An 18897-nucleotide genomic window follows, 5' to 3' on the forward strand; every position below is an offset into this window, starting at 1 on the left:
TAAACATGAGCCTTGTCCTTAAAATAGTTCTGAAATTTGAAACTCTATGAAAATCATTATTTCAATTGCATAGTTTTGAAAAATGGCCATTGTCAAAAGACCGCACTGAATTTGAATAGGACATCTTGCATTTGCATTGTGAAGGTGACATATATTTCAAGAGCATGATCAATTTTACATCTAACTAAATTGAACTAGAATGTGATTGAAGTTAAATTAGTAGTGTTAACCCAACAAACCATCCAAGAAGAGGTTGTGAGACGAATGACGATACAATAACAGTAACTACACCATTTGCATACTGCATCATTGGATAAAAGAGTGAACATTCAGAATCGATCGTTGTTTGCTACTACCTGCCACTTATTTACTCTTTTAAAATCGATCACTATTTGTTGCTACCTCTCACGTACCTTAATTGAATAACCTCCCACGTATCTTACGCATTCGATTTATGTTGTTACTCTGGTTTGGCTTCAACACATGTATCCTACATATTCGATTATGTTGCCTCTGCTACAGTTTCAATGCACGGCACTGCTCAATTGATGTTTCACTACTATAGTTTCAATCCACGAATGTCATCAACAACAACAAACGTACCAGTGTAATCCCACATCCGATGCACGACTTTCGACACAACTCGCCACCCAACCCCCTTCCAAACGCCCTATGCCACCCCAAGCAAAATAACAAACAAGAAACGCTTAAAAACTACCTGACCAACAACTTTGATCCCACATCCAACGACATAAACACAAGACGAACATGTACAAATGCTAACCAGCAACTGAAAGATGATAAACCCGTAACTCTATTAGCACATACAACGATTGTTCTGAAAAATATAAATCACCCATAACACTAGCAGAGTGTCGGCGGGCAACAAAGTATTTTAATATCAAACCAGCAGAAAACTAACACTAGAAAGTCTCTTTTTAACCTTTTTGAGGGGATAAAGCACTAGTAAACTTTATTGTAACTGAATTTGCATAACATTTCAAATTTAAGAACTGGGCGATGATTAATGATAATGGCAATCAAAAACCATGAATTTTGATGTGTTCTTTCTTCACAATTGCAGCCTGGACAAGAAATGTCGAAACGTTCTTCCTCTGATCACCCTGGAGTTGAATAACCTGGCCTAGTTCTGGATCCTGGACAACAGTACCATTGCAGCAAAACTCTTTCTTTAGGTCCTTCAGTATTTTATTGTAGCTGAATTCTTTCTTCAATCCTTGCACAGTTGTCAGGCTTTTACGACCATTCCTTTGTTGTATGCGAATGTGTACATAATCTTTTGTCCCAGCTCCAGAATTATCAGCATTTGCCTCAGCAAAGGGATCTAAGCAGAGATATCAAAATAAAGAAGCATCAGTCAGTTATGAATCACAAATAGAACAATACCCCACCCCCCCCACCCCCCCCAAACTAGCAAGATAATCCTTTCATGCGCCATTTGCATCTAATCCAACAACCACCACTACCCCAAAGCAAGTAGGCCATGTCTCTCCATTTAAGGGCTAAGGGTGGAGTGGGGGCTGGCGGGGGTTGGGGATGGTCAAGGGGTGGGGGCGTTGGGGAGGAGACCAAGAACTTGGAATGTCACTTATGGAACTTGTTCTCCCTATTTCCATCAATGAAATCATTTTCCTCATTTCAAAAAATTTGTTTTCCGTGAAAATGTTTTCCAAAATATTTTGACCAACCGACCATTGAGAAAATTAAAAAACCTCTATACCAAACGCAACCTTAAGCTAAAAAAAATTGTCACTTGCAAGTTTTAAAAGAAAACTGAAAGAGAATTAAAAATATGATAGGAACTACTAAATACCAAATTCAACTGAGGAATAATACATCAAACAAGTTTGGCATACCAAAAGCAGCGGGAACTTGGAGGTCGAGCTCAGACATGAAACTTTGTTGAGAATAAAAGACAACAACCGTGCTCAAATCACCAAACTTGGATGCTCAGACCTGCGTGGAAGAAAAGGCAATTATACAACAGAAAATCATAAGCAAACCCCGCGTAAAGAGATAACATCTCTGCAAGACACATCACCATGAAATCAAAACTATCTTATTACAGTGGCAGGGCATGAATAGATTATTTTATTTGATGTATTACAATCACGAGTGTTACAGGACTTAAAATACAACCAAACTTGCACTCATAGAGCTGATCCATAAAATACACGTGTCTAACCATAAAAAGGATATCGTTCCGAAAACAGAAAGAGGAAGTATACAGACGGCAACATAACCAGAGACGTACAGAGAATAAAGATGAACCCTTTATAGATAAAAGGTCTGGGAAGCCGTTTAACATCAACATTTCATGACAAAGACATAACGCAAAGGCACAAGGGCATAAGACCACATCAAGTAACCAAAACTAATTTACAACAAACCCTAACGGAAATATTTGCTGATCTAAATAATCAATTCATCATAAATGGTACTGACAAACAAATAGATCTGGAAAAGCCAGTCTACCACTAAAGATTTCACGACACGGACACAATTATATCAGGCAAGAAACCGCATCCAACAACCTAATAAGGCCAACAAAACAACCCAAGCCAAAGATTTGCTAAGCTATATAAGTAAAATTACTGTGAAGTCAAATCCCGACAAGAAAACAATTTTCTTCAAAGAAAAATCCGATTTTCCAAAGCATGAGGACAAATAACAATCAAAAGATTTGCTATGAATCGAAGAACAGTAAACAGCGTGACGAAAGAAGCAATCAAAGGCATGAAACCAAATCAGATGAGCAAAACTATGCTACCAAAATAATTAGCTAAATGATATACCTATTAACTGTAAAGCTAAATTAAACTAAACTAGATAACAGTTCTTCAAAAGAAACGATCCGATTCTTATAAGGTTTAATAAAACAATAATCCCCATCAGATAACCAAAATCAGCCTAACAAACAAAACCCCAAGACACATATATTAGCTATGCTCTAGGAATACAGAAAACACCCAAAAAGAAACAAGCTTTCAAATAAAAATCAGATTTTCATTACATGTAAAAACTAGAGAGACAAGTTCTTAGCGGATCCGAAGACTATCAAGATCACAAACACTAAGCTAACAAGCAAAACCCAAAATACATATATTTGCTAAGCTATACAAATGGAATCACTGTAGAATAAATTCCCAACAAGATGCCAATTTTCAAATAAAAATCTGATTTTTATCACATGAAAAAACTAGAAAAACGGGTTAATTTAGCAGATCCAAAGATTATCAAGATTACACACTAGGCTAACAAATAAAATCCAAAACACTTAAGCTATAAAATTCCCAAAAAGAACCCAATTTTTTTTTTTTTAAAAAAACTATTTTTTATCACATGTAAAAACTAGAGAGACAGGTCAAATTTAGAGGATCTGAATATCATCAAGATTAGCAAACAATAAGCTAAAGCTATAGAAATTGATAAAATTACCAAAAAACCCAATTTTCAAATAAAAATCTATTTTTTATAACAACAACATAGCCAGAATAATCCCACCAAAAAAAAATCTATTTTTTTATGACGTGTAATAATAAGACAGACAAATTAATTTAGTCGATCTGAAGATTATCAAGATTAACGAACACTAAACTAAAGCTATAGAAATTGAATCATTATCAGATAAAATTACCAAAAAAACCCAATTTTCAAATAAAAATCTATTTTTTATAACAACAACATAGCCAGTATAATCCCACAAAAAAAAATCTACGTGTAATAATAAGACAGACAAATTAATTTAGAGGATCTGAATATCATCAAGATTAACAAACAATAAGCTAAAGCTATAGAAATTGAATCACTATCAGATAAAATTACCAAAAAACCCAATTTTCAAATAAAAATCTATTTTTTATAACAACAACATAGCCAGTATAATCCCACAAAAAAAAATCTATTTTTTTATGACATGTAATAATAAAACAGACAAATGAATTTAGCAGATCTGAAGATTATCAAAATTACCAAAAACAAATTTTAAAAAAATGGGAATTAAAAATTACCTGATTGGAAAATTAGGGTTTGGAGAGATTAGACCGTGTTTGGATAAGTGTGAACAAATAGAGGACAGGTTTTAAGTGCACAGAGAATAGAATAGTTTGGCTTTTCAATTGGAGAAGTTATGTATAAATAAAGGGCCTTCCGGTTTTGGGCTATGTCGGTCGAGGACTAAAATTACTTTTATGGCCTCATTTATTAATAACAGAAAAGGGTCAAAATTACCCCTGACCTTTGAAAAATAATTCATTCGTACCCTTCGTTATACTTTAAGGTCAATTATACCCTTACAGTTATACTATGGGGTCAATTATACCCTTATGACTAACGGCTGCCACGTGGCATCATCCCAACCCTTCAAAATTATTTTACCCTCAAATAATTTTTTACCCACTAAAATAACTCAACCCGACCCGATTTTTTTTTTCGAGCAAAAATAATACGGATACTTTTTCCAGGACAAAAAATAAAAATAATTTCATATTATTTTTGCTGGAAAAAAAATTGTTGAGTTATTTTAGTAGGTAAAAAATTATTTGAGGGTAAAATAATTTTGAAGGGTTGGGATGATGTCACGTGGCAGCCGTTAGTCATAAGGGTATAATTGACCTCATAGTATAACTATAAGGGTATAATTGGCCCTAAAGTATAACGAAGGGTATAAATAAACTATTTTTCAAAGTTCAGGGATAATTTTGGCCCTTTTCCGTATTAATAATAATAATAGAGTTAGTCCAATTTATTTTTATTTTTTTAATTTCTTATCCGGTATTTGATACTCGCATTGGAGCTCAATTAATCCAGAGTTGGGGCGCGTAGGGCCTGTTCTGAAAAAGCACTCCTTTGTCATCTGGTATCCGGTACTCGCTTGGAGTCCAATTAATTTGAATTTGCGTCGCGTAGGGCAAATGAAAAAAATGCTCCCTACTAAGAATTTTTCCCTATCCAATACTCAAACATGAGACCTCTCTTGTCAAGGAAGACCAGCAAATACTTTGATTGTAATAGTTCAACTTTCAATACATCAGATTCACATACTGATGATTCAAAGAAACATGTAATGTTTAATTATTCAGGATTATTGTTTAGTGATTATGTATACAATAATAAATAAATAATATTATTATGTAAAAAAAAAAAAAAAAAAAACTTCATATAGGAAATTACTCAATTTTAAGATATTTAAATAGTTTAAAGGGAATGATTTTATTGCCGCCACCAAAAACTCATCAGTTATGCATAAATTATACTTCTTTTATGTAATCAGATATTGCATTAGTTATGCTAAGATTTAAGGTGGTGCAATCTCAAAGGTCTCCCTTATTTTAGATAGGAAAGATTTTAAATTAGCATGTAGCATCCACTTATAGGTTCAGTGGTCACATCATTTTGTTGTTAATATTTCTTTGTACGAATGCTAAGTAATCTTTCCCTATTATTTGTCATGTTCCCTTTACCCTTTACCTTTGTGTTTTCTTTCAAATTACTTTGATATGTGCAACTTGAGCTGAGGGTCTTTAAAAATAGTTTCTCTATTTTTATGAGATTGGGATAAAATCTGCGTACATTTTACTCTTTTCATATCTGATTTGTGGGATTACACTGAATATATTCTTGTTGTTGTTGTGCAGCATGAACCTTATTGAAACATGTAAGATTTTTATATGCATAGAATATATCAACCTTTGTAAGGGAAATTAGTAGTTCAATTGGTTGGTTACTTGAACTCTCACCTTATTTGTAAGGATTCAATTTCCCACCTTGTAATTCTCTCCCTCCATGTTCCCTTCCCTTACCCCCAATATAAAAAAGAAGAAAAAAAGAAAAAACATTTTATAAAATATAGTTGGTTAAGGGAAGATAATTGCTCTAATTAACAAGGCTATTGTCAGTAAGAAAACAGAAGTATGCAACCACATTGACCACAAATAACAAGGCTATTGTCAGCAAGTTGAAAACATAACAAACACCTAACTCCATCCACCATCTTAATCTAAAAAGCATAGATCCGCGTCGCCTTGCTAAGCTAAACGCAAATAACAAATTCTATGATGTTTTAACAACTTCGCTAATCGATCAACCACTTTTAGATCATTGAATGTTGCGACTGAAAGCATATCATAAATTCTACGGAAAAGGCTCAAATATGCCATCGAACTATCGAAAATAGTTCATCTGTGCTGCTCATTAATAGTTTGGCTCATTTATGCCATCGTCGTTACTAAAATGGCTCATTCATGTCATTTTTCATTAATTTGGGTCTGATTTTTTATTAATTTGGGATTTAAAATTAGGCTGGTTTAATTAAACAACGTGGACCTCTAATTGGAGGTTGCATGTCATATCTGGTGTAAAATCTGTGTTAATAAAAAATGACATGAATGAATCATTTTAGTAACGGTCATGGCATAAATGAGCCAAACTATTGACGAGTGATATAAATGAATCATTTCCGATAGGTCTGGCATATTTGAGCCTTTTCTGTAAACTCTATAATGTTTTTAGACCTCACTAATCAACCAACCACTTTAGTTCATTGAATGTTGCGACTGAAAGCAAATCAAGTTTTGGTGACATTTTAAAGGCCTCGCTAATCAACCAACAAGTTCTGTGATGTTTTTAAGACCTCGCTAATCAACTAACAAGTTCTGTGACGTTTTTAAGACCTCGCTAATCAACCAATCACCTGTAGTTCATTGAATGCACCCACCCCGGGACGAGAAAAAAGTATTCCCGCTTCCTTGCTAGATCCCTGCGTCCTTGCATAGCTCGGATTCAACACGTATACATAGAAGGAACCAAACTAAGAACCTTGAAATCCTAGTGTCTCACCCCTATGAATCCATAATCAATTTACTAGATGCCATCAGGTCAACAGAGATAACAATCCAGAGAGAAGGAAAGACGACCGTAGCAGCATATTGCTCTCATTCTTCAATAAAGAGTGGCTGGCTTTATAGTTATATATTGAAGAATCTTAACTTGCATCCTAAAAGAAATGATCAATAAATTATTCACGACACTTATTTTTTTGTATGATGTGAGAACCGGCAGCTGCTAACCCTTCGAGTTCGTACTGGGTTTACTCCTAAATGAAATGATGAATAAATTACATGACACTTTTTTTTTTTTAATGACATGGAAATCCGCAGCCGCTAACCCTTCGAGTTCGAACTGGGTAAATCCCGCTCTTGTGCGATAGCCCGATTTGGTGACACTTATTTTTTTTGTGACATCGAAACCCGCAGCCGCTAACCCTTCGAGTTCGAACTGGGTAAACCCCGCTCTTGTGCAATAGCTCAAAAACCACACAGAAGAGATAACCCGCACTAGGCAAGTCCCGTGTGACGAGCTCGACCGAGAATGCAAATCCCCAGTTGTTATAGGCAAAGAGTTTTGAACCTGAGACCTCTTTTATGGAAGCTCCGTGCTCAACTAACTGAGCCATTCTGCAGGTTATTCATGACACTTCATTGATGAGAACAAATTCAGTCCAATAGATCATTACATTGAAGATCAACTACTGCACAATTGCACATATCAATCCGTATACTTCTCACTGATTGCGTTGCAAGATAAGAGAATTCAAGACCAACATTCTTAAACATAACGCCACATTATTATTTTTCACAAAATAGAAACATAAGAGAACAAGTCTTCTCAGACTCTCTTGGACACATCACAAAAGGAGGTTTCTATTGGCTCAAACTTTGACCATCTCACGTGCTCATGGAAATACGGAAGAATTTGCAGCTAGTTGTAAGTTGACATTGAAGGCTAAAACTAAAATGACCAGCCATGGAGGAGAATTCATCAAATGACAAGGACCAGAATCAGGTTAAACCAGCAAAGTATACAATCTTAGGAAAGGATTACTACATAGTACAAGTTGGTCTACAAAGAAATTAAGCTATAAAGAGAATACAAGGACACACTGACCCATTTTGTTCTTGCATATATAATAAGGTATCAATCTGTGCTTTGACAGTATATAGAATGCCCTCTAGATCATCTTAGAAGTCCTTCTACTTGTACTGTTATCATCAATATATCCCCTGCAATACTAATATTGAGCGTTCAAGTAGAATCTTCATCAATATATCCCCTGCAGTACTAACATTGAGCTTTCAAGTAGAATCTCAAATCGCAACTATAGACACTGAGCAGTACTAAAATTGAGCGTTCAAGTAGAATCTCAAATAGAAACTATAGACACTGAGCCATTTTGGCACCCCAACATATCAGAATTCTACAGAGATGGATGCAAATAAAGTCAACTTGAACAAAGAAAGAAATTAGAAGCGTGCCACCACATTAAAGAACATCAACTACGCAGTTGCATCAAATTTCAGAGCTACACAAGAGCTTATTCTTAACTTTGAGATCATAATCTTCTCATTGATTGCTGCAAACAGAAAAGTTCAAGGCCAACATATTAAACCTTAACTCGGACATCATTATTCACAAAGAAAAACATAAGAGAACGAGTCTTCTAGAACACAAGATCACAAGTAACAGACACTAATACATGAACCACAAACTAACACTTAACAGAGACCCCCAAGACACAGCTACAACCACCACCAAGAACAGACACTTTAAAGACCACCACGGAGACGGAGGACAAGGTGCAAAGTTGACTCCTTTTGGATGTTATAGTCCGCCAGAGTCCTTCCATCTTCGAGCTGCTTCCCAGCAAAGATCAGCCTCTGCTGGTCTGGTGGGATTCCCTCCTTGTCCTGAATCTTAGCCTTCACATTGTCAATAGTATCAGAACTCTCCACCTCCAAAGTAATGGTCTTCCCAGTCAATGTCTTCACAAAAATCTGCATCCCACCCCGGAGACGGAGGACCAAGTGAAGGGTCGATTCCTTCTGGATGTTGTAATCAGCCAGAGTCCTTCCATCCTCCAATTGCTTACCAGCAAAAATCAACCTTTGCTGGTCTGGTGGGATTCCTTCTTTATCCTGGATCTTGGCCTTAACATTGTCGATGGTGTCAGAGCTTTCCACTTCCAAAGTGATAGTCTTGCCAGTCAAAGTCTTCACAAAAATCTGCATCCCACCACGAAGACGGAGCACCAAATGGAGAGTGGACTCTTTTTGAATGTTGTAATCGGCTAGGGTCCTTCCATCTTCCAACTGTTTACCAGCAAAAATCAATCTTTGCTGGTCTGGTGGGATTCCTTCCTTGTCTTGGATCTTCGCCTTAACATTGTCTATGGTGTCGGAGCTTTCAACCTCGAGAGTGATTGTTTTCCCAGTGAGGGTCTTAACAAAGATCTGCATCCCACCACGGAGACGGAGCACCAAATGGAGAGTGGACTCTTTTTGGATGTTGTAATCAGCGAGGGTCCGCCCATCTTCCAACTGCTTGCCGGCGAAGATCAGCCTCTGCTGGTCCGGGGGGATGCCTTCCTTGTCCTGGATCTTGGCTTTGACATTGTCGATGGTGTCAGAACTTTCAACCTCAAGAGTGATTGTCTTGCCAGTCAATGTCTTAACAAAAATTTGCATCCCACCACGAAGACGGAGAACCAAGTGAAGGGTCGATTCCTTCTGGATGTTGTAGTCAGCGAGTGTACGGCCATCTTCCAATTGCTTGCCAGCAAAAATCAGCCTTTGCTGGTCTGGTGGGATACCCTCTTTGTCCTGAATCTTAGCCTTAACGTTATCGATGGTGTCGGAGCTTTCAACCTCGAGTGTAATTGTCTTTCCGGTGAGGGTTTTGACAAAGATTTGCATCCCACCACGAAGACGAAGGACCAAGTGGAGAGTGGATTCCTTCTGGATGTTGTAATCAGCGAGAGTACGACCGTCTTCAAGCTGCTTACCAGCAAAAATCAACCTTTGCTGGTCTGGAGGAATGCCTTCCTTATCTTGGATCTTAGCCTTGACGTTATCGATGGTGTCCGAGCTTTCAACTTCGAGAGTGATTGTCTTTCCTGTGAGGGTTTTGACAAAGATTTGCATCCCACCACGAAGACGGAGCACCAAGTGGAGGGTGGATTCCTTCTGGATGTTGTAATCGGCTAGGGTTCTGCCATCTTCAAGCTGCTTTCCGGCGAAGATCAGCCTTTGCTGGTCGGGGGGAATGCCTTCCTTATCCTGGATCTTAGCTTTAACGTTGTCAATGGTGTCGGAGCTTTCCACCTCGAGGGTGATGGTCTTACCAGTGAGGGTTTTCACAAAGATCTGCATCTGTATATACAAAATTCAACCAAAATTAGCACACAAAACTCAAATTGGTGATCAAGATTGAGTTTTTCTAATAGAATTGAAAGGTTTTTCAGATCCTAAACACAAACCCAACATACAGACAGCACAAAATACAGAAAATCAAGATTGAGTTTTTTTAAAATAGAACTAGAAGGTTTTCAGACAATAAACAGAGACCAAACAAATCAGACAGCACGAAAAACCAACTTGGTTCATGTACAAAACACTGAAACAAAATCAAAACTGAGTTTTTAAAACAGAATAAAAAGGCCTTTCTGATTCTAAACACAGACCCAATAAAAAACCTCAACTTGGTGAATATAAGAACACTGAAACAAAATGAAGATCAAAATTAAAAGGTTTTTTAAATCATAAGCACATAAAAGATAGTACACTCAACTTGGTTCACATACAAAACATTGAAACAAAATCAAGATTGAATTTTTAAAACATACATAAAAGGGCTTTCTGATTCTAAACACAGATCCAACAAAACAAAGAGCACAAACTGCAGAAAATTCAACTAGGTGCATATACAATACATTGAAAGCAAAACCAAAATTGATATTCTAAAACAGAATTACAAGGCTTTTCAGATCCTAAACACAGATCCAACAAAACTGATAGCCCAAAAACCAAATCAGGATTGAATTTTTAAACAGAATTAAAAGGTTTTTCATATCTTAAACACAGACCCAACAAAACATATAACACAAAATAAAGAAAACTAATCAAAGCAGCAGATATGATACAACCAAAACACTGAAACAGAATCAAGATTGAATTTTTAAAACAGAACTAATTGATCCTAAACACATACCCAAATAAAACAAATAGCACTAATTACATGAAATTAAACAAAGAGACAACCATACAACCAAAATAAAAACACAAATCTAACTCGGCTTATACAAAGCTATAAAACGAAATCAAGATTGAGTTTTTATAATAGAAATTTATGGTTTTCCAGATCACAAAGATAAACACAACAAATTAAGCACAAAAATTCAACTTGGTGCATATACAAAACATTGAAACAGAATCAAGATTGAATTTTTAAAATAGAATTAACAAGGCTTTTCAGATCCTAAACATAGATCCAACAAAACAGATAGCTCCAAAACAGAAAATTCAACTTGGTACAGACACAAAGCTATAAAAACAATTCAAGCTTGAGTGTTTAAACAGAATTAAAAGGGTTTTCAAGATCATAAATACAAACCCAATAAAACATGCACAAAGCTATATAGCTAAATCAAGATTGAATTTTTAAAACAGAACTAAAAGGCCTAAACACATATCCAACAAAACAGATAGCCCCAAAAAAACAAAAAAATCAACTTGGTACAGACACAAAGATATAAAAACAAATAAAGATTGAATTTTTAAACATAATTAAAAGGGTTTTTCAAATCATAAATACAAGCACACACAACTTGGTGCAGAAACAAAGCTATATAACTGAATCAAGATTGAATTTTTAAAACAGAATTAAAAGGCCTTTCAGATCCTAAACACAGATCCAACAAAACAGATAGCCCACAAACAGAAAATTTAACTTGGGCCAGACACAAATCTATAAAACCAAATCAAGATTGAATTTTTAAACAGAATTAAAAGGTTTTTCAGATCATAAACAAAGACCCAAAAGCACAGATAACCACAAAATACATATTTAAAATAAAAAATAAAAATAAAAAAAACTTGATTCATATACAAAACATTGAAACAAAATCAAGATTGAATTTTTAAAACAGAAGTACAAGGCCTTTCAGATCCAAAAAAAAAAACAGATTAGCACAAAATATAGAAAACCATAGAATTAGAAGGTTTTTCTGATCCTAAACACATATACAATTAAACAGATAGCAAAAAATAATAGATAAAAAGAATAACATCAGAAGATATATCTTATGTGCCTGTTTGGATGGGCTTATGCGTGCAGCTTATAAGCTAAAAAAATAAATTGCGATAATCCAACTTATTTTTTTTTTGTTTACTTATAAGCTGTATTCAGCTTCTAAGCTGCTTTAGATAAGCTAAGTTAAATGGGCTCAATTATTTTTTTGAGCTTATTTTAAGCATAAAATAAGCTTAAGCTGGCCGATCAAACACTCAAAAAAACTGAAAACAGCTTACAAGCAACTTATAAGTCAATCCAAACGCAACTTATAAGTCAATCCAAACGGGCTCTATATCCTAAACACATACCCAATATAACAGAGGCACAAAATACAGAAAATTAAACGAAAAATAAGATATTAGAAAAGCTATAATACCTTGAGAGAGGTTTTTGAAGAATAATTGGTTAGATGTGAAATCAATGGGATGAAGACTATGTACACAATGAGGCCTCCTTTTAAAGGTGTTATGACCGACTTTAGAGGCTTGATGCATATGTATGCGGCCCTAAATTTATCCTTTTTTTATTTTGACATCTTAATTAAATGTTGTTTATATTGAATCTCTAAACTTATTTTTTAAGTGTGTCTATCAAATATAAGCTGACTTATGTAGTATTTTATCTTTAATATAACAATATACTAATATATATTCTAATTTAATTATGTCATATTTTAACTAAAATTAGTAGTAATTGAGAAGAAACAAAGAATAAACACTTAATTAAATTGGCAATGAAAGAGCAAAATCAGCAGAAACCGACACATTCATGAGCTAAAGAATAGCTTACCACACATTTAAAATATTACTTCACTTTTATTATCACAATTTAATTTTTATTTCTAATAAAAATTAAATTTAAAGAATTTGATAAATACACTTACAAATAAATTTAGGAGTTTAATAGAAATATCGTTTAATTAAGGTGTAAAAAATGAAAAAATGAAATATGTTTAGGGACCGCATATGCACTAAGCCGACTTTAGACGAAATTGCCTAATGAACGAACCTATGATAGGATAACACGTGTCCTACTATTATCATTCCAACTTGAAGAATGAGTATTAAAATCCAAGTGAGAAGACTTTTGTTTACAAAAAAAAAAAAAAAAAAAGTAGTTTGAGGTGTGCGAGACTCAGGACCGTTTGACTTAGCTTAAAAAAAGCACCAAATAACTTATAAGCTAAAAAAATAAGTAGAGTTATTCTAACTTATTTTTTTAGGCTTATTTTAAGTACAAAATGACTTATAAGCTGTTTTCAGCAACTTATAAGCTAAGTCAAACGGGCTCTCAATCAATTCGCATAAAAATAATATCAATATAATCAAGCTATAATAGTAGACTTTTATTTCCTATGAAAAATTAGGTCTTGTGTATTTTTTAAGAGACAGGTCTTATATGAAACAAAATATCCGCCTCTTAAATAGTATAGGGAAGGCACAAAATATTTATTAGAATCTGACAAAATAAACATTGTGATATAATAACATTATTGTCGTGAGCTTAATTATCTTTGATTAGTAATGTTGCATCTTTTCATTCTAAAGCAATTATATTTAAAAAAAAAATGCAGTGTCGTGTTCTAAACGTCTCAGTCCTTTTACATATTTTCATTATAAGGAAAATATATGAAAATAATGCAGGGTCAGGTTCTACAAACTAGAATAGCCGAAGATCAAAACCTAAATGTGTCAGAAATTGATTACTCAAGCGTGGGAAATAGTAACGATTAAGAAGCGCTAACATAGAATGGCGGAGCTAAAAGGAGCCAAAAGAATTTAATTCATGCAAAATTATATTGCGCAAATAGCAAAAAAATAAATCTACCAACAAAATTCGATTGGATCCCCTTCGTGGGAAACTGCATTGCACAAATAGCGTAAAAGTAGATCTAATTTTGTTACGTATATAACAACGGTTGAATTCTCTTGATATACAAAAAGAATTAGAGATAAGTGGTGACGGGAGTACAAAAATTGCCTCAATTCATTTGGATTAACAGATTTGTCCTATGCTAGGCCTTGTGCCCCTGGTCTACCTGAATTAAAAGGGATTTTTTTCATTTAATTCAATGGCCTTGTGACACTCGAAACCTGTAAATTCTGGATCCGTCACTGTTCATCTTCCTGCTATCACCGACAAAATTCAATGATGACAACTAAACAAAAGGGGAGCATTGTAGGTAAAGTGTTAAACACATGCCTCAGCTAACCAGATAATAAGTAAATAAACCGAAACTTGCAAAGTAAAAAGAAAACAGAAGTATGCGCATATCCATTGACATCTATCAGTAAGTTCACAACAAAACAACACCTAACTCCATCTGCCAACTTTAGCAGGCATTTGGCCATAATTTCATATTTTTTATTTCAAATCTGCAATTTGCACAAATTTCAACTTTCTCTTTCATATTATGATTTCAAATCCTAAATTCTCCAAAAAGGTATAATTTGGAATTTTAAGGTATAATTTTAATTTTTTTTTAAAATGTAAAACTCGACTCATAAATTTATATTTTGTAAAAAAAAAAGATTTATAAATTGGTAGATATATTTAACAACCATGTTTACCAACCATTTATATCAAATATTAAAAGAAATGAACTATGATCGCATAGTTCATACCATGCAAGAAAATTATACTAAAGTGTAAGTTAAACTATAACTCATGAGTCAATTTTTTTTTTTATTGAACTAAAGTTCGATCGATTGATGTTGTATTTTTAGAAATGTCTTTTAATAACGTATTAATTTTGGTATGAACTATCATTTGCTCATTTGATGAGCTTGTATAAAAAAAAAAAAAATTATGATTTTCACAACTTGTGGTGTTTTTAAAAATACAACTTGAGAAATCCAAATTACATGTTCAAGTAAAAGTAAAACTTCAACCTCAAATCATCATAATTCCAACTCACTAATTTCATATCGTGATTTCAAATCATGTCCAAACAACTTCTTAATCTAAAAAAGATAGATTCGCATTCCTTACTAGCTGAAAGCAAAATTGAATGACTGATCATGAAATGAATTTTCTAATTCTATGACGTTTTTAAGACCTCACAACTCAACCAATCATCTCTTACTTCTCGTTTTCAAGACCTCACTAATCAACCAACTATTTCTTACCTCATTGAATGAAAACCCAGATGATGAAAAAATTAACTCTACGTACTTGCTAGTTATATCCCTGCGTCCTTGCACAGCTCAGATGCAAGTACATAGAAGAGTCCGAACCCAAAATCATGAAATCCTAGTATGTCAAACATTTATGAAGTCATAATCAATTAACCAGATATCTATTCGGCCAATAGAGCTAAAAATATAGAGAGCAGACAACAACTTTAGCAACACAATGGTCTCGTTCTCAATATAGAGTGGCTGGCTTTATAGTTACATTGAATGATCTTAACTTGCAAGATAAACGAAAAGATCAATAAGTTACTCCAGAGACTTCATGAAACATGCAGTCACAAAGACTAAAATTAGGCAAATCACAAAGAAAGCCTTGCAAACCAATTTCCACATTCTCCATTCTTGGGTAGACATCATTACTGAGAACAAATTCAGTCCCATAGACATGACATTGACGATCAACAACTGCACCATTGCAGATATCAATTGCGTAGAACTACACAAGATATCTAAGTGCTTAAAATACTGATCGAGAGATAAACTTCTCAGTCTCACTGATTGCAAGTTGAGAGAATTTTAAGACGAACACTCTTAGACCCAACTCCACATTATTATTCACAAATAAAAACATAAGAGTGTCTTCTCAGATCTCTTGGACACATCTCATATGTTGTGATGAATGACGGAAGACTTTGCCACTGGTTGTTAGTTAACATCAAAGCTAAAACTGAAATGAGCAGCCATAGAGGAAAATTCAGCAGATAACAAGGACCAATATCAGGTTAAAGCAGCAAAGTATCCAAGTAGTGTAATCAAATTCCAAAAACGTTTAATCTGTTCTACAATATATAGCATGTCCTCAATATGAACTGAACTTCAACAAAGTACGAAAACAGAAGTATGCCACAACATTAAAGATCATCAACACGAGGTTAAAAGGCCAAACTTTGAGATCATAGTCTTCTCATAGATTTAGCAAACATAGAAGTTGAAGGCTAAACATTTTATACCTCAACTCTGAAATTATTATTCACAAACAGAAACATGAGAGTTTACGAGTCTCTTCTCGACTCTCTTAGGTCACATCACAACAAAACAAGTAAACAGACTAGTTCATGAACGAAACAAGCAACAACTAGAACAGACTCAAAACAGCTACGACCACCAACAGAAAAACACACACTTTAGAGACCACCACGGAGACGGAGGACAAGGTGCAAAGTTGACTCCTTTTGGATGTTGTAATCCGCCAGAGTCCTTCCATCTTCCAGCTGCTTCCCTGCAAAGATCAACCTCTGCTGGTCTGGGGGAATGCCCTCCTTGTCCTGAATCTTGGCCTTAACGTTGTCGATGGTGTCGGAGCTTTCCACCTCCAAAGTGATGGTCTTGCCGGTAAGAGTCTTCACGAAAATCTGCATTCCTCCTCTGAGCCTCAACACAAGATGAAGGGTTGATTCCTTCTGAATATTGTAATCAGCCAATGTCCTTCCATCTTCCAACTGCTTACCAGCAAAAATCAACCTTTGCTGGTCTGGTGGGATCCCTTCCTTGTCTTGAATCTTGGCCTTCACGTTGTCAATTGTGTCAGAGCTTTCCACCTCCAAAGTGATGGTTTTTCCAGTCAATGTCTTCACAAAAATCTGCATACCACCACGAAGACGAAGGACCAAGTGAAGGGTTGACTCCTTCTGGATGTTGTAATCAGCCAGAGTCCTTCCATCCTCCAATTGCTTACCAGCAAAAATCAACCTTTGCTGGTCTGGTGGGATACCCTCCTTGTCTTGAATCTTGGCCTTAACGTTGTCAATGGTGTCGGAGCTTTCAACCTCAAGGGTAATGGTCTTTCCAGTGAGAGTTTTAACAAAGATCTGCATCCCACCACGAAGACGGAGCACCAAATGGAGAGTGGATTCCTTCTGAATGTTGTAATCGGCGAGGGTCCGGCCATCTTCCAACTGTTTACCAGCAAAAATCAACCTTTGCTGGTCTGGTGGGATTCCTTCCTTGTCCTGGATCTTGGCCTTGACGTTGTCAATGGTATCGGAACTTTCAACCTCAAGGGTGATTGTCTTGCCAGTCAAAGTCTTCACAAAGATCTGCATACCACCACGGAGACGGAGGACCAAGTGAAGGGTTGATTCCTTCTGAATATTGTAATCGGCAAGGGTACGACCGTCTTCCAACTGCTTGCCGGCAAAGATTAATCTTTGCTGGTCTGGGGGAATGCCCTCCTTGTCCTGGATCTTAGCCTTAACGTTGTCAATGGTGTCGGAGCTTTCGACCTCAAGGGTAATAGTCTTGCCCGTCAAGGTCTTCACGAAGATTTGCATCCCACCACGGAGACGAAGGACCAAGTGAAGGGTCGATTCCTTCTGGATGTTGTAGTCAGCTAGGGTTCTGCCGTCCTCAAGCTGCTTTCCGGCAAAGATCAGCCTTTGCTGGTCTGGTGGGATTCCTTCCTTGTCCTGGATCTTAGCTTTAACGTTATCAATAGTGTCAGAGCTTTCCACCTCGAGGGTGATGGTCTTGCCGGTGAGAGTTTTGACAAAGATCTGCATCTGTACAAAACAGAATTCAACAAAAATAAGCACACAGATTCAGATTGGTGGATAGACAAAGCTACATAACAAAAATCAAGATTGTTTTTAAAAGAGAATTAAAATCCTAAACACTAAACAGAGATCACAAAATACAGAAGAAGCAGCTATCAGACAACCAGAATCAGCTACCATACAATCAAAATAAGCACACAAATTCACTTGGTGCATATACAGAACATTGAAACAAAGTCTAGATTGATTTTATCTAAACAAGTATCAAAAGGTCTTTCTGATTCTAAACACAGACCCAACAAACCAGAGAGCACAAAATACAACTAAAATAAGCACACAAATCAAATTTGGTGCACATACAATTAAAACAAAATCGTTTAAAGGGCCTCCCTGATCTCTAAACACAGACCAAAATAGCATAAAATACAACCAAAGTTAAAATACAAATCCAATTTGGTGCAAATACAGAACATTGAAACTAAATCAAGAACCAGCTTTCAAAAACAGATTTAAAAGGCCTTCCTGATATCTAAATACAGGCCCACAAAACATATAGCACAAAATACAACCAAAGTAAGCACACAAATCCAATTTGATGCATATACAAAACAATTTAAACAAAACCTATATTCAGTTTCTAAAACAGATTTAAAAGTTTTTTCAGATCCTAAACATAGACCCAAAAAACAGACAGCACACAACCCACACAATCAAGATTGAATCTTTAAAACAGAATTAACAGGCCTTTCTGATCCTAAACACATACCCAATAAACCAAATAGCACAAATTACAGAAAATTTCATAACCCTGCTGTGCAAAAACGGGATATGCACTTGAAATGGATGTCCGAGTTAAGATATATATCATGAGCGATACGGAAATAGATCGAGTAATCTGTTTCTTTAGCCAAGAAAAAGCATTTCTAGTTTGCATGGTCCAATCATTGATCGCGAAAATTTCTACAATAAATTGGGTAGGTCGCTAGTATAGTTCCCTAGCCACGATTCTGCTATTTTGCTGGAATAATATAGGATGAATTTTCCCGATGGTTAGAAATAGAAAG

At 35.4% G+C, this 18897-nt stretch overlaps 2 protein-coding genes across 2 annotated transcripts in view; both read right to left on the reverse strand.

Annotated features, from left to right (window-relative positions):
- Positions 1 to 771: 771 nt before the first annotated feature.
- On the reverse strand, positions 772 to 4190 carry LOC132628312 (protein translation factor SUI1 homolog). Its single transcript, XM_060344111.1, has 3 exons — positions 4032 to 4190; positions 1878 to 1977; positions 772 to 1345 (listed from the first exon to the last, which is right to left on the reverse strand). Exons 2-3 carry the CDS (start codon positions 1912 to 1914, stop codon positions 1041 to 1043), a joined length of 342 nt encoding a protein of 113 aa, XP_060200094.1. The 5' UTR covers positions 1915 to 1977; positions 4032 to 4190; the 3' UTR covers positions 772 to 1040.
- A 4202-nt stretch (positions 4191 to 8392) lies between these two features.
- LOC132626946 (uncharacterized) overlaps positions 8393 to 18897 on the reverse strand; it is a 12157-nt gene continuing 1652 nt past the window's right edge. Inside the window, exons 2-6 of the mRNA XM_060341990.1 lie at positions 16474 to 17839; positions 15911 to 16008; positions 15592 to 15777; positions 12524 to 12664; positions 8393 to 10226 (exon numbers count right to left, since the gene is read on the reverse strand). Of these exons, the coding sequence (XP_060197973.1) occupies positions 8625 to 10226; positions 12524 to 12664; positions 15592 to 15777; positions 15911 to 16008; positions 16474 to 17839 (3393 nt within the window). The 3' untranslated portion in view covers positions 8393 to 8624. The remainder of the gene's footprint in view (positions 10227 to 12523; positions 12665 to 15591; positions 15778 to 15910; positions 16009 to 16473; positions 17840 to 18897) is intronic.

This window comes from Lycium barbarum, chromosome 1, assembly GCF_019175385.1.
Source record: "Lycium barbarum isolate Lr01 chromosome 1, ASM1917538v2, whole genome shotgun sequence".
In the NCBI taxonomy this organism is placed as follows: domain Eukaryota; kingdom Viridiplantae; phylum Streptophyta; class Magnoliopsida; order Solanales; family Solanaceae; genus Lycium; species Lycium barbarum.